The sequence below is a fragment of the Lepus europaeus genome, chromosome 5 (genome assembly GCF_033115175.1).
Source record: "Lepus europaeus isolate LE1 chromosome 5, mLepTim1.pri, whole genome shotgun sequence".
Lineage (NCBI taxonomy): Eukaryota > Metazoa > Chordata > Mammalia > Lagomorpha > Leporidae > Lepus > Lepus europaeus.
The window spans coordinates 57,477,571-57,495,618 of record NC_084831.1 but is presented as its reverse complement, the minus strand read 5'-3'; the positions used below and the strand labels follow the sequence as shown (position 1 = coordinate 57,495,618).

At 39.6% G+C, this 18,048-nt stretch overlaps 1 protein-coding gene across 3 annotated transcripts in view; it reads right to left on the bottom strand.

The window, feature by feature from the left end:
• Nucleotides 1–18,048, bottom strand: part of LEPR (leptin receptor) — a 140,309-nt gene that overhangs the window by 95,131 nt on the left and 27,130 nt on the right. For 2 of the 3 annotated variants that reach the window (XM_062191488.1, XM_062191490.1), the window contains one exon: nucleotides 8,041–8,100. In XM_062191488.1, coding sequence (XP_062047472.1) covers nucleotides 8,041–8,080 — 40 coding nt within the window. In that variant the 5' untranslated portion in view covers nucleotides 8,081–8,100. Of the gene's footprint in view, nucleotides 1–8,040; nucleotides 8,101–18,048 lie in introns of those variants that run through there. The other variant, XM_062191493.1, reaches the window with a different exon arrangement.

Sequence of the window (18,048 nt, the reverse complement as noted above, 5' to 3'; positions counted from 1 at the left end):
TCATCTTCACAATCTAGTATTGAAGTGTAGTGTTCTTTTGGGGGTGTCATATTGTCTTCCTTGTTCTTTTTTTTTAGTTTTTTTTAAAAATTTTTATTTAAGGAATATAAATTTCCAAAGTACAGCTTATAGATTACAATGGCTTCCCCCCATAACTTCCCTCCCAAACAACCCTCGCCTCTCCTGCTCCCTCTCCCCTTTCACTGACATCAAGATTCATTTTCAATTCTCTTTATATACAGAAGATCAGTTTAGTATATATTAAGTAAAGATTTTAACAGTTTGCACCTGCACAGAGAAACAAAGTGAAAAATACTGTTTGAGTACTAGCTATAGCATTAAATCACAATGTACAGCACATTAAGGACAGAGATCCTACATGAGGAGTAAGTGCACAGTGACTCCTGTTGTTGACTTAACAAATTGACACTCTTATTTATGGCATCAGTAATCACCCTAGGCCCTTGTCATGAGTTGCCCAGGCTATGGAAGGCTTCTGAGTTCACCGACTCTGATCATATTTAGACAAGGTCATAGTCAAAGTGGAAGTTCTCTCCTCCCTTAAGAGAAAGGTACCTCCTTCTTTGATGGCCCATTCTTTCCACTGGGATCTCATTCGCATAGACCTTTCATTTAGGTCATTTTTTTTTTTTTTTTTGCCAGTGTGTCCTGGCTTTCCATGCCTGAAATACTCTCATGGGCTTTTCAGCCAGATCTGAATGCCTTAAGGGCTGATTCTGAGGCCAGAGTGCTGTTTAGGACATCTGCCATTCTATGAGTCTACTGTGTATCCCGCTTCCCATGTTTGATCATTCTCTCCCTTTTTTTTTATTCTATTGGTTACTATTTTCAGAAACTAGTCTTGTTTTTGTGATCCCTTTGACTCTTAATCCTATCATTATGATCAATTTTGAACAGAAATTGATCACTTGGACTAGTGAGTTGGCATTGGTACATGCTACCTTGATGGGATTGAATTTGGAATCCCTTGGTATATTTCTAACTCTGCCATTTGGGGCAAGTCTGATTGAGCATGTCCAAAATTGTACATCTCTTTCCTCTCTTATTTCCACTCATATTTAACAGGGATCACTTTTCAGTTAAGTTTCAACACTTAAGAATAACTGTGTATTAATTACAGAATTCAAACAATATTATCAAGAAGAACAACCAAAAAAAATACTAAAAGGAATAAAGTATTAAGTTGTTCATCAACAGTCAGGGCAAGGGCTGATCAAGTCACTGTTTATCATAGTGTCCATTTCACTTTAACAGGTTTCCTTTTTGGTGCTTGGTTAGTTGTCACCAATCAGGGAGATAATATATTTGTCCCTTTGGGACTGGCTTAATTCACTCAGCATGATGTTTTCCAGATTCCTCCATTGTGTTGCAAATGACCAGAATTCATTGTTTTTTACTGCTGTATAGTATTCTATAGAGTACATGTCCCATAATTTCTTTATCCAGTCTACTGTTGATGGGCATTTGGGTTGGTTCCAGGTCTTAGCTATTGTGAATTGAGCTGCAATAAACATTAAGGTGCAAACTGTTGTTTTGTTTGCCAATTTGATTTCCTTTGGGTGAATTCCAAGGAGTGGGATGGCTGGGTTGTATGGTAGGGTTATATTCAGGTTTCTGAGGAATCTCCAGACTGACTTCCACAGTGGCTTTATCAGTTTGCATTCCCACCAACAGTGGGTTAGTGTCCCTTTTTCCCCACATCCTTGCCATGTGAGCCATTCTAACTGGGGTGAGGTGAAACCTCATTGTGGTTTTGATTTACATTTCCCTGATGGCTAGTGATCTTGAACATTTTTTCATGTGCCTGTTGGCCATTTGGATTTCCTCTTTTGAAAAATGTCTATTGAGGTCCTTGGCCCATCTCTTAAGTGGGTTGGTTGCTTTGTTGTGGAGTTTCTTGATTTCTTTGTAGACTCTGGTTATTAATCCTTTATCTGTAGCATAGTTTGCAAATATTTTTCCCATTCTGTCGGTTGTCTCTGCTCTTTCCTGTTTCCTTGGCAATACAGAAACTTCTCAGTTTGATGCAATCCCAATAGTTAATTTTGGCTTTGACTGCCTGTGCCTCTGGGGTCTTTTCCAAGAAGTCTTTGCCAGTGCCAATATCTTGCAGGGTTTCTCCAATATTCTCTAATAATTTGATGGAGTCGGGTCATAGATTTAGATCTTTAATCCATATTGAGTAGATTTTTGTGAAAGGTGTAAGGTAGGGGTCTTGCTTCATGCTTCTGCACGTGGAAATCCAATTTTCCCAGCACCATTTATTGAATAGACTGTCCTTGCTCCAGGAATTGGTTTTAGATCCTTTATCAAATATAAGTTGGCTGTAGATATTTGGATTGATTTCTGGTGTTTCTATTCTGTTCCATTGGTCTATCCATCTGTTTCTGTACCAGTACCATGCTGTTTTGATTACAACTGCCCTGTAGTATGTCCTGAAATCTGGTATTGTGATGCCTCCAGCTTTGTTTTTGTTGTACAAGAATGCTTTAGCTATTCGAGGTCTCCTACATCTCCATATGAATTTCAGCATCATTTTTTCTAGATCTGAGAAGAATGTCTTTGGTATCTTGATTGGTATCACGTTGAATCTATAAATTGCTTTTGGGAGAATGGACATTTTGATGATGTTGATGCTTCCAATCCATGAGCATGGAAGATTTTTCCATTTTTTGGTATCCTCTTCTATTTCTTTCTTTAAGATTTTGTAATTCTCATCATAGAGATATTTAACGTCCTTGGTTAAGTTTACTCCAAGGTATTTGATTGTTTTTGTAGCTATTGTGAAGAGGATTGATCTTAGCCGTTCTTTCTCAGCCATGGCATTGCTGTGTATATAAAGGTTGTTGATTTTTGTGCATTGATTTTATATCCTGCTACTTTGCCAAACTCCTTTATGATTTTTTTTGACAGGCAGAGTTATACAGTGAAAGACAGAGAGACAGAGAGAAAGGTCTTCCTTTTTCCATTGGTTCACCAACCAAGTGGCCGCTATGGCTGCCGTGTTGTGGCCGGCACGCTGTGCCAATCCGAAGCCAGAAACCAGGTGATTCCTCCTGGTCTCTCATGTGGGTGCAGGGCCCAAGGATCTGGGCCATTCTCCACTGTATTCCCAGGCCACAGCAGAGAGCCAGACTGGAAGAGAAGCAGCTGGGACAGAATCCGGCGCCCCAACCAGGACTAGAACCTGGGGGTGCCGGCGCCACAGGTGGAGGATTAGCCTAGTGAGCTACAGCGCCGGTTATGCATTGATTTTATATCCTGCTACTTTGCAAAACTCTTCTATGAGTTCCAATAGTCTCTTAGTAGAGTTCTTTGGATCCCCTAAATAAAGAATCATATCATCTGCAAAGAGGGATAGCTTGACTTCTTCCTTCCCAATTTGTATCCCTTTAATTTCTTTTTCTTGCCTAATAGCGCTGGCTAAAACTTCCAGAACTATGTTGAATAGCAGTGGTGAGAGTAGGCATCCCTGTCTGGTACCAGATCTCAGTGGAATTGCTTCCAACTTTTCCTCATTCAATAGGATGCTAGGCCGTGGGTTTTTCATAAATTGTTTTGATTGTATTGAGGAATGTTCCTTCCATACCCAGTTTGCTTAGAGTTTTCATCATGAAAGGGTGTTGTATTTTATCAAATGTTTTCTCTACATCTATTGAGATAATCATATGGCTTTTCTTCTGCAGTCTGTTAATGTGGTGTATCACATTGACTGATTTGCGAACATTGAACCATCACTGCATACCAGGGATAAATCCCACTTGGTCTGGGTGAATGATCTTTTTGATGTGTTGTTGCATTCTATTGGCCAGAATTTTATTGAGTATTTTTGCATCTATGTTCATCAGGGATATTGGTCTGTAATTCTCTTTCAATGCTGCATCTTTCTCTGGCTTAGGGATTAAGGTGATGCTGGCTTCATAGAAAGAATTTAGGAGGATTCCCTCTTTTTCAATTGTTCTGAATAGTTTGAGAAGAAATGGAGTTAGTTCTTTAAATATCTGGTAGAATTCAGCAGTGAATCCATCTGGTCCTGGGCTTTTCTTTGTTGGGAGGGCCTTTATTACTGTTTCAATTTCTTTCTCAGTTATGGGTCTATTTAGGTTTTCTATGTCTTCATGGTTCAATTTAGGTAGATTGCATGTGTCCAGGAATCTATCCATTTCTGATAGATTTCCCTGTTTGCTGGCATACAAGTCCTTGTAGTAATTTCTGATGATTCTTTTTATTTCTGTGGTGTCTGTTGTTACATTTCCTTTTTCATTTCTGATTTTGATTTGGGTCTTTTCTCTTCTTTTTTTAGTTAGTTGAGCGAATGGTGTGTCAATTTTATTCATTTTTTCAATAAACCAGCTCTTCGCTTGGCTGACTTTTTGTAATGTTTTTTTTTTTTTTGGATTCAATCTTGTTGATTTCTTCTCTGATTTTAATTATTTCTCTTCTCCTACTAGATTTGGGTCTTGTTTGCTGCAGTTTTTCTAGATCCTTGAGATGCACTGAAAGCTCATTTATTTGGTGCCTTTCCAATTAATTTCTTGGTGTAGGCACCTATTGCTATAAACTTTCCTCTCAACACTGCTTTTGCCATATCCCATAAGTTTTGATATGTTGTGTTGTTATTCTCATTTATTTCCAGAAAATTTTTGATTTCTCTTTTGATTTCTTCTATGACCCAGTGTTCATTCAGGAGCATGTTGTTCAGTCTCCATGTGTTTGCATACTTTCTAGGGATTCCTGAGTAGCTAATTTCCACCTTCATTCCACTGTGGTCTGAGAAGCTGCATGGTATGATTCTAATTCTTTTAAATTTGCTGAGACTTGCTTTATGGCCTAGTATGTGGTCAATCCTAGAGAAGGTTCCATGCACTGCTGAGAAGAATGTAAAATCTTTAAATGTAGTATTGAAAGTTCTGTAGATATCTGTTAGATCCATTTGGGCTATAGTGTCTATTAAATCTGCTGTTTCCTTGTTGATCTTCTGTCTGGTTGATCTGTCTACTTTTGAGAGTGGAGTATTGAAGTTCCCCAGTATTATTGTATTGGAATCTAAGTCTCCCTTTAATTCCCTTAACATATCTTTTAAATAAACCAGTGCCCTGTAATTAAGTGCATATACATTTATAATAGTTACATCTTCCTGTTGAATTGAACCCTTAATCATTATATAGTGCCCCTCTTTGTCTCTCTTAACAGTTTTTGTGTTAAAGTTTATTTTGTCTGATATTAATAATGGCTACACCTGCTTTTTTTTTTTTTTTTTTTTTTTGGTTTCTGATGGCTTGGAATATCTTTTTCCAACCTTTCACTTTCAGTCTGGATGCATCTTTGTTGCAAAGATGTGTTTCTTGTAGGCAGCAAATAGATGGGTTTTGTTCCTTAATCCATTCAGCCAGTCTGTGTCTTTTAACTGGAGAGTTGAGGTCATTAACGTTCAATGTGACTATTGATAAGTGGTAACTTTGCCCTGCCGTTTTCCCAAAGATATTTTCTAGTATATGCTTTGAGCTTCCTATGATCTTTTTTTTTTTTTTTTTTGACAGGCAGAGTGGACAGTGAGAGAGAGAGACAGAGAGAAAGGTCTTCCTTTTGCAATCCTGGGCCACAGCAGAGAGCTGGCCTGGAAGAGGGGCAACTGGGACAGAATACATTGCCCCGACCAGGGCTAGAACCCTGTGTGCCAGCGCCGCAAGGCAGAGGATTAGCCTATTGAGCCACGGCGCCGGCCCCTTCCTATGATCTTTTACGGGTAAGTTTTCTTCCTTTACCTTCTTTCATATTGATGGCCGTGTTTCTGCGTTTCTGTGTGTAGCACATCTTTAAGCATTTTTTGCAGGGCTGGACGAGTGGTGACAAATTCTTTCAATTTCTGTTTGCTGTGAAAGGTCTTTATTTCATCTTCATTCACAAATGAGAGCTTTGCAGGATATAATATTCTGGGATAGCAGTTTTTCTCTCTTAGTACCTGGGTATATCTTGCCATTCCTTCCTAGCCTGTATGGTTTCTGATGAGAAGTCAGCTGTGAGTCTAATTGGAGATCCTCTGAGAGTAATCCCCTTGGAGCTCCAAGCCAGGTTCCCTCTAGGATCTTACTTCAGCTTTATTGCCAATGGTTTGGGCTGCTGTGGTCTGGTCTCAACTCACTTTCCAACGCTGGTGCGTAGGCTCTCACTTGCTGGAGTCCCAAGCTGTGGGCATCCACACCTTCTACTAAGGTCCACTGTGTCCCTCTAATTTTGGTGGAGTTTCCTCTGCCATTTTCTCCCTAACTCTTCCCTGAGACTACACTCTCTCCACTTTGTTTAAACTATCTTCTCCTGGACTAGAGCAGTAAGTACTCTCCCTACTCTGCCATCTTGGAACCATCCCATTAAGGCATATCATGGTTCATTTTATGTGTCAGCTTGACTGAGCCCACAGGATACCCAGACATGTGATCAAACATTATTCTAGGTTTGACTGTGAGGTTCTTGCTGGATGAAATTAACATTTGAATTGCTAGACCAATGAAAGAAGACTGTCCTCCTTAATAAAATGCAACTCACCCAATCAACTGAAGACACAAATACAACAACAGATAAGAGAGAGTGATCCTGCCTGACTGCCTCAAGCATGCTTTCCTTGGTCTTGAGGCTGCTAGCATTCAGACTAGAACTTAGATTATCAGCTCTCCTGGTTTTCAGACCTTTCAACTTGTACTGGAACTACACCATTGGCTCCCTTGGGCCTCTACTTGCTGACTACAGATCTTGGGACTTTGCATCCTTCATAATTGTATGAGCCAATTCCTCATAATAAATCTCTTTATACACATACATTTTATTGGATCTTTTTATAGGGCTAAATATATATTACATTTCAGAAATTTCTAAATTTCAACTAAGGCCAATAAAAAGTAGTAAAAAATTATCAATGTATATGAACTAGAAAATTGCATCAGAAATATAAATGGTCAAGAAACTGCTCAACATTATAAATAATCAAATAAATGAAATTGAAATGAGCTGCCATATATTTCTTTTCTGAAAGGAAAAAAAGTTAAAGGAATGATAATATGCTTCTTTGGCAGAAATGTAATAGGACAGCATTCTTATGTACTCATATTCATGTTGGGACAATAAATGGTACAATGCTCTGTGGAGGAGCTATCACAGCATGAAATTGGAAAATGTGTGTACTACTCAACATGTAAATTCCTCTTCAGGAATTAACATAAATAAATATGCTTCCAAATAAAGATACAGATATATGGAATTCAATGTACTATTATTGCTAAAGAAAAGAATTTACTGATCCAAAATTGATCAAATAAATTAAGGTACACTCATATACAGGATTGTCACAGGACCATTAAATTAACAAGTACATTGGTAAAAACTTATAAGAAAAATGGTTGTGATAAGTTGAAAACCTGCTGCATGGGAAAGGAAACATACAGAACAAAATGTAGAGACCAGTTCTATTTTTGCAATTATGAGAACAAGAGACACAGGGGGGGAGAGAGAGAGTGTGTGTGTGTGTTAAAATCCCAGAGGAGGCCGGCGCCGTGGCTCAACAGGCTAATCCTCCGCCTTGCGGCGCCGGCACACCGGGTTCTAGTCCTGATCGGGGCACCGATCCTGTCCCGGTTGCCCCTCTTCCAGGCCAGCTCTCTGCTGTGGCCAGGGAGTGCAGTGGAGGATGGCCCAAGTGTTTGGGCTCTGCACCCCAGGGGAGACCAGGATAAGCACCTGGCTCCTGCCATCGGATCAGCGCGGTGCACCGGCCGCAGCGCGCTACCGAGGCGGCCATTGGAGGGTGAACCAACAGCAAAAGGAAGACCTTTCTCTCTGTCTCTCTCTCACTGTCCACTCTGCCTGTCAAAAATAAAAAAAAAAAATCCCAGAGGAATACACTATTAGGTTGTTTTCAGGAGGTAAGGAAGACTTTAATTTTGACATTTATACTTTCGTTTGGTTTGCAAGTTTAATTATGAGCATATATATGAGCATTACATAACAGCATTAAAATAGCAAACTTACCCCACTGTAACAAAATCATGCAGAATTTTTGATAAATCATCTTACTTCAGATATGTGCACCTGAAAAACAATAAGTCAAAAACATACATATACACACAAAAAAAACCTCATATATACAATCTGTCTGTGGAAAACATTAAAGGAAAGGTTCTCAAAGAAGTTTTCACATTTTAATTCTTTGCAAGAGTTTGCATCAATATCAGAGAAGCATCCCACATTGAACTATGTTATAATTTACTCCTGAGAACAATCTATATGTAGTTCATAGTTAAACTATAAGCCAAATAATTTTTAAAAATGCAGAGTTCCTTTTTGCCATAGAAATCAAGACAGGTATTATAGTATAAGGTTCAATTTAACTAATGTATTCAAAATGCTGATTAAATAGGTAACAGTTAATCCAATAGCATTAATATCACCAACTTCAATTTTTTCATGCTCAGTGCTTAACTTTCTCTTATTTTTTAAAAGCTTTTATCATCACTGTGATACCACAAAGCCAAATGGTTATAGAAGAGGTAATTATGGCATATTGCTTATACTAATGGGAGAAATTTTTCCAGAATTCTCTTGGAAACCCATTGTTCATTTTCAGATGAGGTAATATTCACAAAGGATAGCTAAAAGTAATTGACAGGAAGTCTGAGGGCTTAATAATGGTATATACAATGATAGGAAAGACTGCAGAGACAGGCTTCTCCATGAATTCTACTCACCCTGAAATATGTCACACAGAAGATTCCATGTACTAGCACATCACTAATTAGAATGGTAATAAACCTTTTAATATGTTGGACTTGTACTTGTAATGAAAACATGACTTTGATGTTTCAGTCTTTTTGATGATCTCATAGAGCTAGGAATTCAGTTCACTGAATGTCAGTAATCCAAGATTTTTGTTTAAAGCCCTGAACTGGTAGTTAGGAGTCCATTAACAAGCTGTTGGACTTTGATTTCAACATAATAGACTTCAGGGTTTGCATCTACAAATCAGACCCTTAGGTGATCTCTACAATCCCTTTCAAAGTGTTTATGAGTCTGAGAGATTTTATTTTAAAATAGAAATCACACTTTTATCCCCAAAAATATTATAAAACATTCAGTGAGAAATATGTCATAAGAGCATTAAAATAGCAACCTATATCTGAGAAATGGCATCATGTGATGAGTGATAGAAAAAACTGTTTATTTTACAGTTTACATTTCCTTAGGAATAAAGTATGTAAATATAAACAGTTTGTAGTCTGATGCATTTGCTTTTCAGACTTTCATCAATTTTCATCAGAATTTTGGTTTGATATATATTGACATAACACTGTTTCTTTAGATTCTAGAAATCAAGTTCAGTGTTTGTAAACCACAAGATCTAATCATGTTGAATGTGAGCAAATTCCTCGCTACTTCTTTTGTTCCTGTTTATGATATTAAATGTTCTCATCAAATAAACTCAAGGGCAACTTTCAAAATTAGGAAATGTCACAGATATAACACATCACTGAACTAAGTGTTTTAGTTAAATTTATGACTAGTAATTCAGCCCAAAAATCTATTTGACTCACTTTTAACTCAACTGACCTGCTGAGTTTAATAACCAAATAGGTAAGTTGTTTTCCTTACATACAATAAACATTCCTATATTTAATGCAAAACACAAGCTATTCTGATGGTTTGAATCTTATAGTAAATTTCTTTCCTATATAGCAAAGGAACAATCACAAATGTGAAAAGAATACAGGTATTACCTTTAAGACAATGTGAAAGGTGGCTTCTCACATAGATTTAATGAGAGAAATGTCCTAAATTGTACAGAAAAGAATATTAAGAGAGCCTCAAAAACATGAAAAAGAATGACAGAAATTTAAAACTGTAATAAAATGTCAAGCAAAGGGAAAACTTATGGAAGGGTGAGAAAGTAAGTTAAATATGCAAAATACCATTAAGTTGAATATGCTTCCTGAGCATGGGTAATTAATGTGTTCTAAACTTCCTTATGGTCAGATACATTCACAGAGGACATAAGCACTTTGGTGGAGGAGTGGGAGAAGTAAAAATAATTCAAACACTAAGAACACTAAGAAATGTTTCCTGGAGAGCTTCTTAAGTGGTTAACATTCTCACAAATATCCTAACAGTACCAGAGTTTCAAGGGAATTTCAAAACTCAGTCATTTCTTGCCCCATCTACTGCCAATCCCTGCTCTAATCACCATCAACTTTTCCTTGGACTATGAGAAGACTCTCCCAACTGATCTCCTTGCTTCTGCCTTTGTTCCTCAATTCATCTATTCTCAATACATCAATCAGATTAATCTTGTGAACACATACATAGAGCATGTCTCTCTCAGAACACTATGGCAATTCCCTTGTCACACAGAGCAAACATCCAAGTCCTGGGTAAGACCTCAAGGTCCTGGGTCCCAATAGCCTCTCTGACCTCCTCAGCCACTATTTTCCCTTTTGTTCAAGTCACTGTCTCCAAGGAGCCTTCCCTGGCCATCCTAACTAAAATGTTTATGTTTTCCCAACTGTAATATGTCATACTTTCTGTTTTACTTAATTTTTTTCTCCTTGTTACTTAACTAATGGGAATAGCACTGTTATTTTTCTTGTTTATTGTCTATAACCACTTAGTAAGAAATGTAAACACCATTGAATCAAAGGATGTTTATTTTGTTTCTTTCATCATTATATCCTTCACACATAAGCCCATCCCTCAGATAGCAGGTTCTTCATATACATTAAGTGAGTGAATGAAGAAATGAATGAATGAACAAAAGGAAGGAGACTTTCCTTGAAATGTCTCCTAATAAGGGCTGCATCACAACAAGACAAATTGAGTAAAAGCAATCTTTTAAAAAACGATTCTAATATTATCCAGATTCAGCTTTTTGAAAGTCTGGCTTTATAACAAGAACTTGAGAATGGTGATTCTTATCCATTTTTTGGAACATGAACCTCACTGTATATTGGCAACAGAAGTGTATCAACTGCCAGGAAAAAAACCACGCAAATAAAATTATGGTCCACCATTTCAAGGAGTGAGCCAACCCTCTAAAATCTGGCCCAAACTCAAAGGTTAAGAGTTCCTGAATTTTCACAAATGCAGTGCACCTTCCTCAGGCAACCACCCATAAGAATAGCTCCATAAATTGAGGCACTGATGGACACGAAACTGTCCATTTGATATAATATTCTCTGACAATCCCCTGGAAAGTAGGTGTCAATTCTTACAGGTTGCTGTAACAAAGTACTATAAACTGAATGGCTCATAAGCATTCCTCTTAGATGGTACTTTCTACCCATATCCTTACACGGAAGGGGTGGGCAAGTTCCATTGGGCCTCTTTCTAAGAACACTAATGCCATTCATGAGGGTTACACCCTTATGACCTAGTCGCTCCTGAAGACCCCATCTCTTAACACTACTGCATTGATGACTAGGGTTCAACCTCTGTTTTTTTTTTTTTAAATATTTATTTATTTGAAAGGCAGAGTTACATAGAGAGAGAAAGAAAGCCAAAAAGAGAAGTCTTCCATCTGCTGGTTCATTCCCCAATTGGTCGCAATGGCCAGAAATGTGCTGATCTGAAGCCAAGAGCCAGGAGCTTCTTCTGGGTCTCCCATGCGTGTGCAGGGGCCCATGCACTTGGACCATCTTCTGCTGCCTTCCAAGGCCATAGCAGAGAGCTGGATCAAAAGTGGAGCAGCCGGGTCTCGAACCGGCGCTCATATGGGATGCTGGCACTGCAGGCAGTAGCTTAAGCTGCTACATGACAGTGCTGGCCTCCAACATTTGAATTTTAGGGCAACACAAACATTCAGAAAATAGAAGCATTCTATATATGGTGCTGTGGATTCGTTCTGAGAGGAGGAGCGTGGTGGAGGCAAGAAGCGCAGAGTCACCACACAGACCCCGGGAGTCGGGTGAAAGCAGGCCAAAGGCGAACAGCCCATAGACTCGTTTATTTCAGCTGGTACAGCAGCTTATATAGCCAAGGCAGCCAATCTAGTCAAGGGGTGGTCTATGCCCTAACCAATCACACCCTGTTGCCATGTGGTTTCCGAAGCCATCCAATCACAGCCTGTTGTCAGTCAGGCTCCGTTGTCATGTGGTTTCCGAAAGATCCAATCACAGCCTGTTTCCTGGCAGTTTCTGTTGCCAGCGGCCATCTTGGCATGGCCTTCTCATTCCACCACATATATAGACAGTTAAAAGAACCATGTGCCTTAGAAGTCATTCAAACAAAAGGTAGAATTGACATCTTATATTAAAAACTTAGATATTGGGGCCAGCGCTGTGGCATAGCAGGTAAAGCCACCGCTTGCACAGCTGACATCCCATATGGGCACTGGTTTTGGTCCTGGCTGCTCCACTTCCAATCCAGCTCTCAACTATGGCCTGGGAAAGCAGTAGAAGATGGCCCAAGACTTTGGGTCCCTGAACGCGTGTGAGAGACTCAGAAGAAGCTCCTGGCTCCTGGCTTCAGATCAGTACAGCTCTGGCCATTGCAGCCATCTGGGGAGTAAACCAACGGATGAAAGACTCTCTCTCTCTCTCTCTCTCACTCTTTCTCTCTCACTCTTTCTCTCTCACTCTCACTCTTTCTCTCTCATTCTTCTCTTCTGTTCTCTTCTCTTTCTTCCTCTCTCTCTCTCTCTCTCTGCTTCTGCCTCTCTGTAACTTTGCCTTTCAAATAAATAAATAAATCTTTTAAAATACTCATATATATAACATGCAAATATAATCACTATCACCAATACTTAGAGTTGAGCTATGGTTAGGAAATGGTTAGTCATTTTCACTAGAAAACAACTAGGGCTGCACTTTAAAAAACATTCATAGTTGCCAAAGTTCTCTCTCTATCATGGCAGAAACATGATAGATTGCATGGGAACATTTTTAAAATGAATAAGCAAATGCCCAACATAACCATAATAAATCATCATAAGGAAAATATAATTGTAGATTGGGATAGCACAGGCCCATCTGTCCACTTCCAAAGTAAACTGATTTACAACAGCACACTAAGGATACTGATCTCATAAACCACATAAAAGTAGGTAGGTGATATCTATTAAAAATAACTCTGATTAGTGTTTTATTGGTAACCCTACTTTTCAGAAGTAATAACAAAGGAGTATATTGTGGCAATTCTTAAATTATGAAATTCACCATAGCTCATTTAAACCTTCATAGCCCCTGAATCTTTCCTGAATCAGAATATGCAGGATTCTTCAGGTCTTGGTGTATTTCAATTGGATTCCTAAGGTTAACAAATTATTTGTATACTAACCAGCGCATTTTAAAAAATGCTATTTATCTTGTTTGTTGGTTTCCTATATGAGAATCTGTTGTGACTATTTGCAATAAAATAAATTTAACACCAAAAAAAAAAGAATACATACCATGTTTCTCAGACATCTTAGACTTCTTTAATGTGTGAATGTATGCTCTAGAACATAATAAGGGTTTGTAATTATTTGTTGAATCAACTAATGTAGATAATACTTATCCCTGATGTTTCTGAGAACACTTTATCAGCTATTTAGGAATTTAGAAAGAGCGAGGGGCTGGCACTGTGGCATAGCGGGTGAGGCTGCCATCTGCAGTGCCGGCATCCCACATGGATGCCAGTTTGAGTCCCAGATGCTCCACTTCCAATCCTGCTCCCTGTTATGGCCTGGGAAAGCAGTGGAAGAAGACCCAAGTGCTTGGGCCCCTACACCTGTGTGGGAGACCCAGACAAACATTCTGGCTTTGGATTAGCACAGCTCCAGCCATCTAGGGAGTGAACCAGCGGGTGGAAGACTGCCCTGTTTCCCTTTCTCTCTCTCTGCCTCTGCTTCTGCATCTCTATAATTCTGCCTTTCAAATAAATAAATATATCTTAAAAAAAAAAAAGCAGGGAAAACCTATGTTGAAATACAGACACATCTGAAGAAATCTTTATAAAGTCTATAAAGACAAGGCCAGCGCCACAGTTCAATAGGCTAATCCTCTGCCTGCGGCGCTGGAATGCTAGGTTCTAGTCCCGGTCAGAGCGCCAGATTCTGTCCCAGTTGTTCCTCTTCCAGTCCAGCTCTCTGCTGTGGCCCGGGAAGGTAGTGGAGCATGGCTCAAGTGCTTGGGCCCTGCACCCGCATGGGAAACCAGGAGAAGCACCTGGCTCCTGGCTTCGGATCAGCGCGGTGCGACGGCCGCAGCACACTGGCCACAGCGGCCATTGGGGGGTGAACCAAGAGAAAAAGGAAGACCTTTCTCTCTGTCTCTCTCTCTCACTGTCCACTCTGCCTGTCAAAATTAATTAATTAATTAATTAAAAAGTCTATATAAAGACTCATTTGTAATCTGACCTAAATGATAATTTGTCCATGATTTTGCATTTGCAAACAATAAGTCAATTTTCATAATATATCAAACACAATAAGCATATTAATCATTACACTAACTTTTTTTTTAACAGGCAGAGTGGATAGTGAGAGAGAGAGACAAAGAGAAAGGTCTTCCTTTTGCTGTTGGTTCACCCTCCAATGGCCGCCACAGCTGGCGCGCTGCAGCCAGCGCACGGCACTGATCCGAAGGCAGGAGCCAGGTGCTTCTCCTGGTCTCCCATGAGGTGCAGGGCCCAAGCACTTGGGCCATCCTCCACTGCACTCCTGGGCCACAGCAGAGAGCTGGCCTGGAAGAGGGGCAACCGGGACAGAATCCAGCGCCCCAACCAGGACTAGAACCCAATGTGCCAGCGCTGCAAGGCGGAGGATTAGCCTATTGAGCCGCAGCACCGGCCAACTTCTCATTTATTACTATAAACATCAAGCAAAAGAAAAGTCAAAGTCTATATTCTACTGAGTAATCATATTATGAATTTTCAGAAAAATCAGACTGTTAAATTCTTATATAAAGGATTAGTTGTGTTATTTTGATCTATCAAATTCTACTTAAATATAAACAGAGCATTCTCAATCAGTGTTTAAGTGATGTATCAAAACAAAATCATTTACAATTTGCTCCATGATCTCAAAAGTCTTGGACCTTGTAAACAGCTTGTGAGTTAAGAAAGCAATTCGGGGGGGGGGGGGGCAGCATTGTAGCACAATGGGTTAAATGCTCCCCCCTTGACATCAGCATTCCATATGGGTGCTGGTTTGAGTCCTGGCTGCTCTACTTCTGATCCAGCTCCCTGATAATGCACCTCGAAAAGCAGCAGCAGATTGTCCAAGTGCTTGGGGCCCTGCACCTGATGGAGTTCCAGATTCCTGGCTTCATCCTGGCCCAGAACTGGTTCTAACAGCCATTTTGTGAGTGAACCAGTAGACTGAAGATCTCTCTCTCTCTCTCTGTCTCTCTGTCTCTCTCTCTCTCTCTCTCTCCACTCCCCACCCCCATCTCTGTTTCTCCCTCTCTGTTCCTCCACCTTTCAAATAAATGTTTTAAATATTTTTTAATAAAATAAAGCAATTCTGCTTTCTACTTTGTACTTGTTGGATTCTTTATTTAAGGGATCATTAAGCCTGTGAATATAAAGTAAGTTAAAAATATGTTATCACAAACTTTAAAAAAATGAAGGAAGGAAGAGATAAGAAGGGGAGGGAGGGATGAGGAGATGGAGGGAATTATCATTATAATCAGAATTGTATCTATGCACCACATGAAATCTATTTAAGTAAATAAATAAATAGAAATTATGTGGAGTTGTAGGGGCTCATGGGCTCTAGTAAATTAACTGAAAATAGTGTTCTAAAAAAATAAGATAGCAATTCTGACAAGTCTATTGCTTTGATGAATAAGGTCAATGACCTCTATCTGCCACTGATTTTTGGATTTACTTTCTGTTGGAACAGCAACTATCTCTCACTTAAATAACATCTCTGAAGCATTTTATTTAAATATAAATGAAAGATGCTATTTAAGTGTCAAAATTTAATACAATAAATACAGCCTGATATATTTCTAGAAGCCTTGTCATTTTGAAAATGATTACTTCTATTTTGTCACTTATCACAAAAATTTGTCATGTTATTCCTATCAACTAGCTGCTAAAGATTTAAATTATTTTAAATGTATATGTACATATATTTAAAATAATTTATGTATATAAAATATTTAAATAAGTATTTAAAATAATTTATATATATAAATAATTTATATATATATATATATATCCATCATCCTGGCATAAGTACAGGCCACTTTGAAAACACAATTTTGGGGCCTACACTGTGACACAATGAGTTAAGCTACCCCCTGCAATGCTATCATCCCATATGGGTGCCAGTTTGAGTCCCAGGTGCTCCTGATCCAGATCCCTGCTAATATGCCTAGGAAAGCAGGAGAGGATGGTCATGTACATATACTCTTGTACCAACATGGGAAACCTGGAAGAAGTTCCTGGTTCCTGGCATCAGCCTGGCCAAGACCTGGACATTACAGCATTTAGGGAGTGGATGGAAGATCTCACTTTCTCTCTTTCTCCTCTTCTCTCTGCAACTGTGCCTTTTAAATAAATAAATAAATCTTTTTATTTTTTTAAGATTTTTATTTATTTATTTGACAGGTAGAGTTACAGACAGTGAGAGAGAGAGAGACAGAGAGAAAAGTCTTCCTTCCATAGGTTCACTTCCAAATGGCTGCAATGGCCGGAACTGCACCAATCTGAAGCCAGGGGCCAGGAGCTTCCTCCAGGTCTCCCATGCAGGTGCAGGGGCCCAAGCACTTGGGCTACCCTCCACTGCTTTCCCAGGCCACAGCAGAGAGCTGGACTGGAAGAGCAGTAACCAGGACTAGAACCAGTGCCCATATGGGATGCCGGCGCCGCAGGCAGAGGAGTAAATCTTTTTTTAAAACACAATTTCATGTACTTTAACTCCTGCTATGACTCTGTGTGATCTTGTCACAAATTAATTCCTAAAAATTACAAAAGGATAAATAGTGACTTATAGATTTAGGTATCATAAACCCAGCAGAGCTGAGTCCAAGTAGGCATCCAACCAACAAAGTAAGTTAAAACCTATACATAAATTGATTTAACTATTAACTGAATATTTGATAAGAGGTCAATTACAGGTACTAAAAATATAAAATTAGTCCTGCTTCTGACAATTTACTCTGCCTCTGGTTTTTCAATTACACATTGTCCTCATCTCCAACCAGTTTTCGGCAATGCCAGAGCTGTCTGACCTCTTTCCTAGGAAGGGATCTATCCTCTCTAGGCACTTCTCTCAGGTTAATTTTCCTAAATCTAAATGTTTTATTATGATGCTGAGACAAGACCCAACTGGAAAATATCCCTGTTGAAATCAAAAACAGAGGGAGAGCGGCAAGATGGCGGAATAGGCAGAGAGCAAACTATTAGTCCGGAGACAGAGACAGGTGAATATAAGTGGAGATACTGCAGAGTCAAGGAAGAGTAGGGGATGAAACAGCATAGGAAACTCTTCCGGAACTAGTAATTCACAGTGTACCTGCGTGGAGAGCGTGGGAGCCCAAGTTCGGGACACCAGCAGCAGACTCAACGCACCAGCGCTGGAACGCGAGGTGAGCCGAACCACAATAGCCCGAGACACCAGCGGGCAAGCGGAAAGAGGAGGCTAGGGGGAACGAGGCTTGAAACTCCGTGGGGAAAAGTTCACCAGGCTAACTAGAAGAGAGAGAGGAAAAAAATAAAAAAAGCGACCGATACGGACACAAGTTTCTCTCTCTCCGCTCACCTCTCAAAGGCGAGCAAGACAGAGCAGGCGCCATTTTGACATACGTCATAAGCAGGGCGACCTCAGGTCTGCACCAGCCCTGAGCCTAGCAGAAAAACCTGACTCTGGGGGGAGGGGTGAAATAACAGGAGATTAGCATCTAACTTGGCAACCCAGTGGGAGATCTCAGGAGAATTGGAGCCCACACTGAGGGCAGCAGAGATTGCCTGTGTGGTCCGTGGGAAAGAGCTTCCGATCTCTGGCTCCTGTGGGTATATCATTTGCCTGCTAACTACCTCCAATTACGTTCAGCTGTGCGGAAT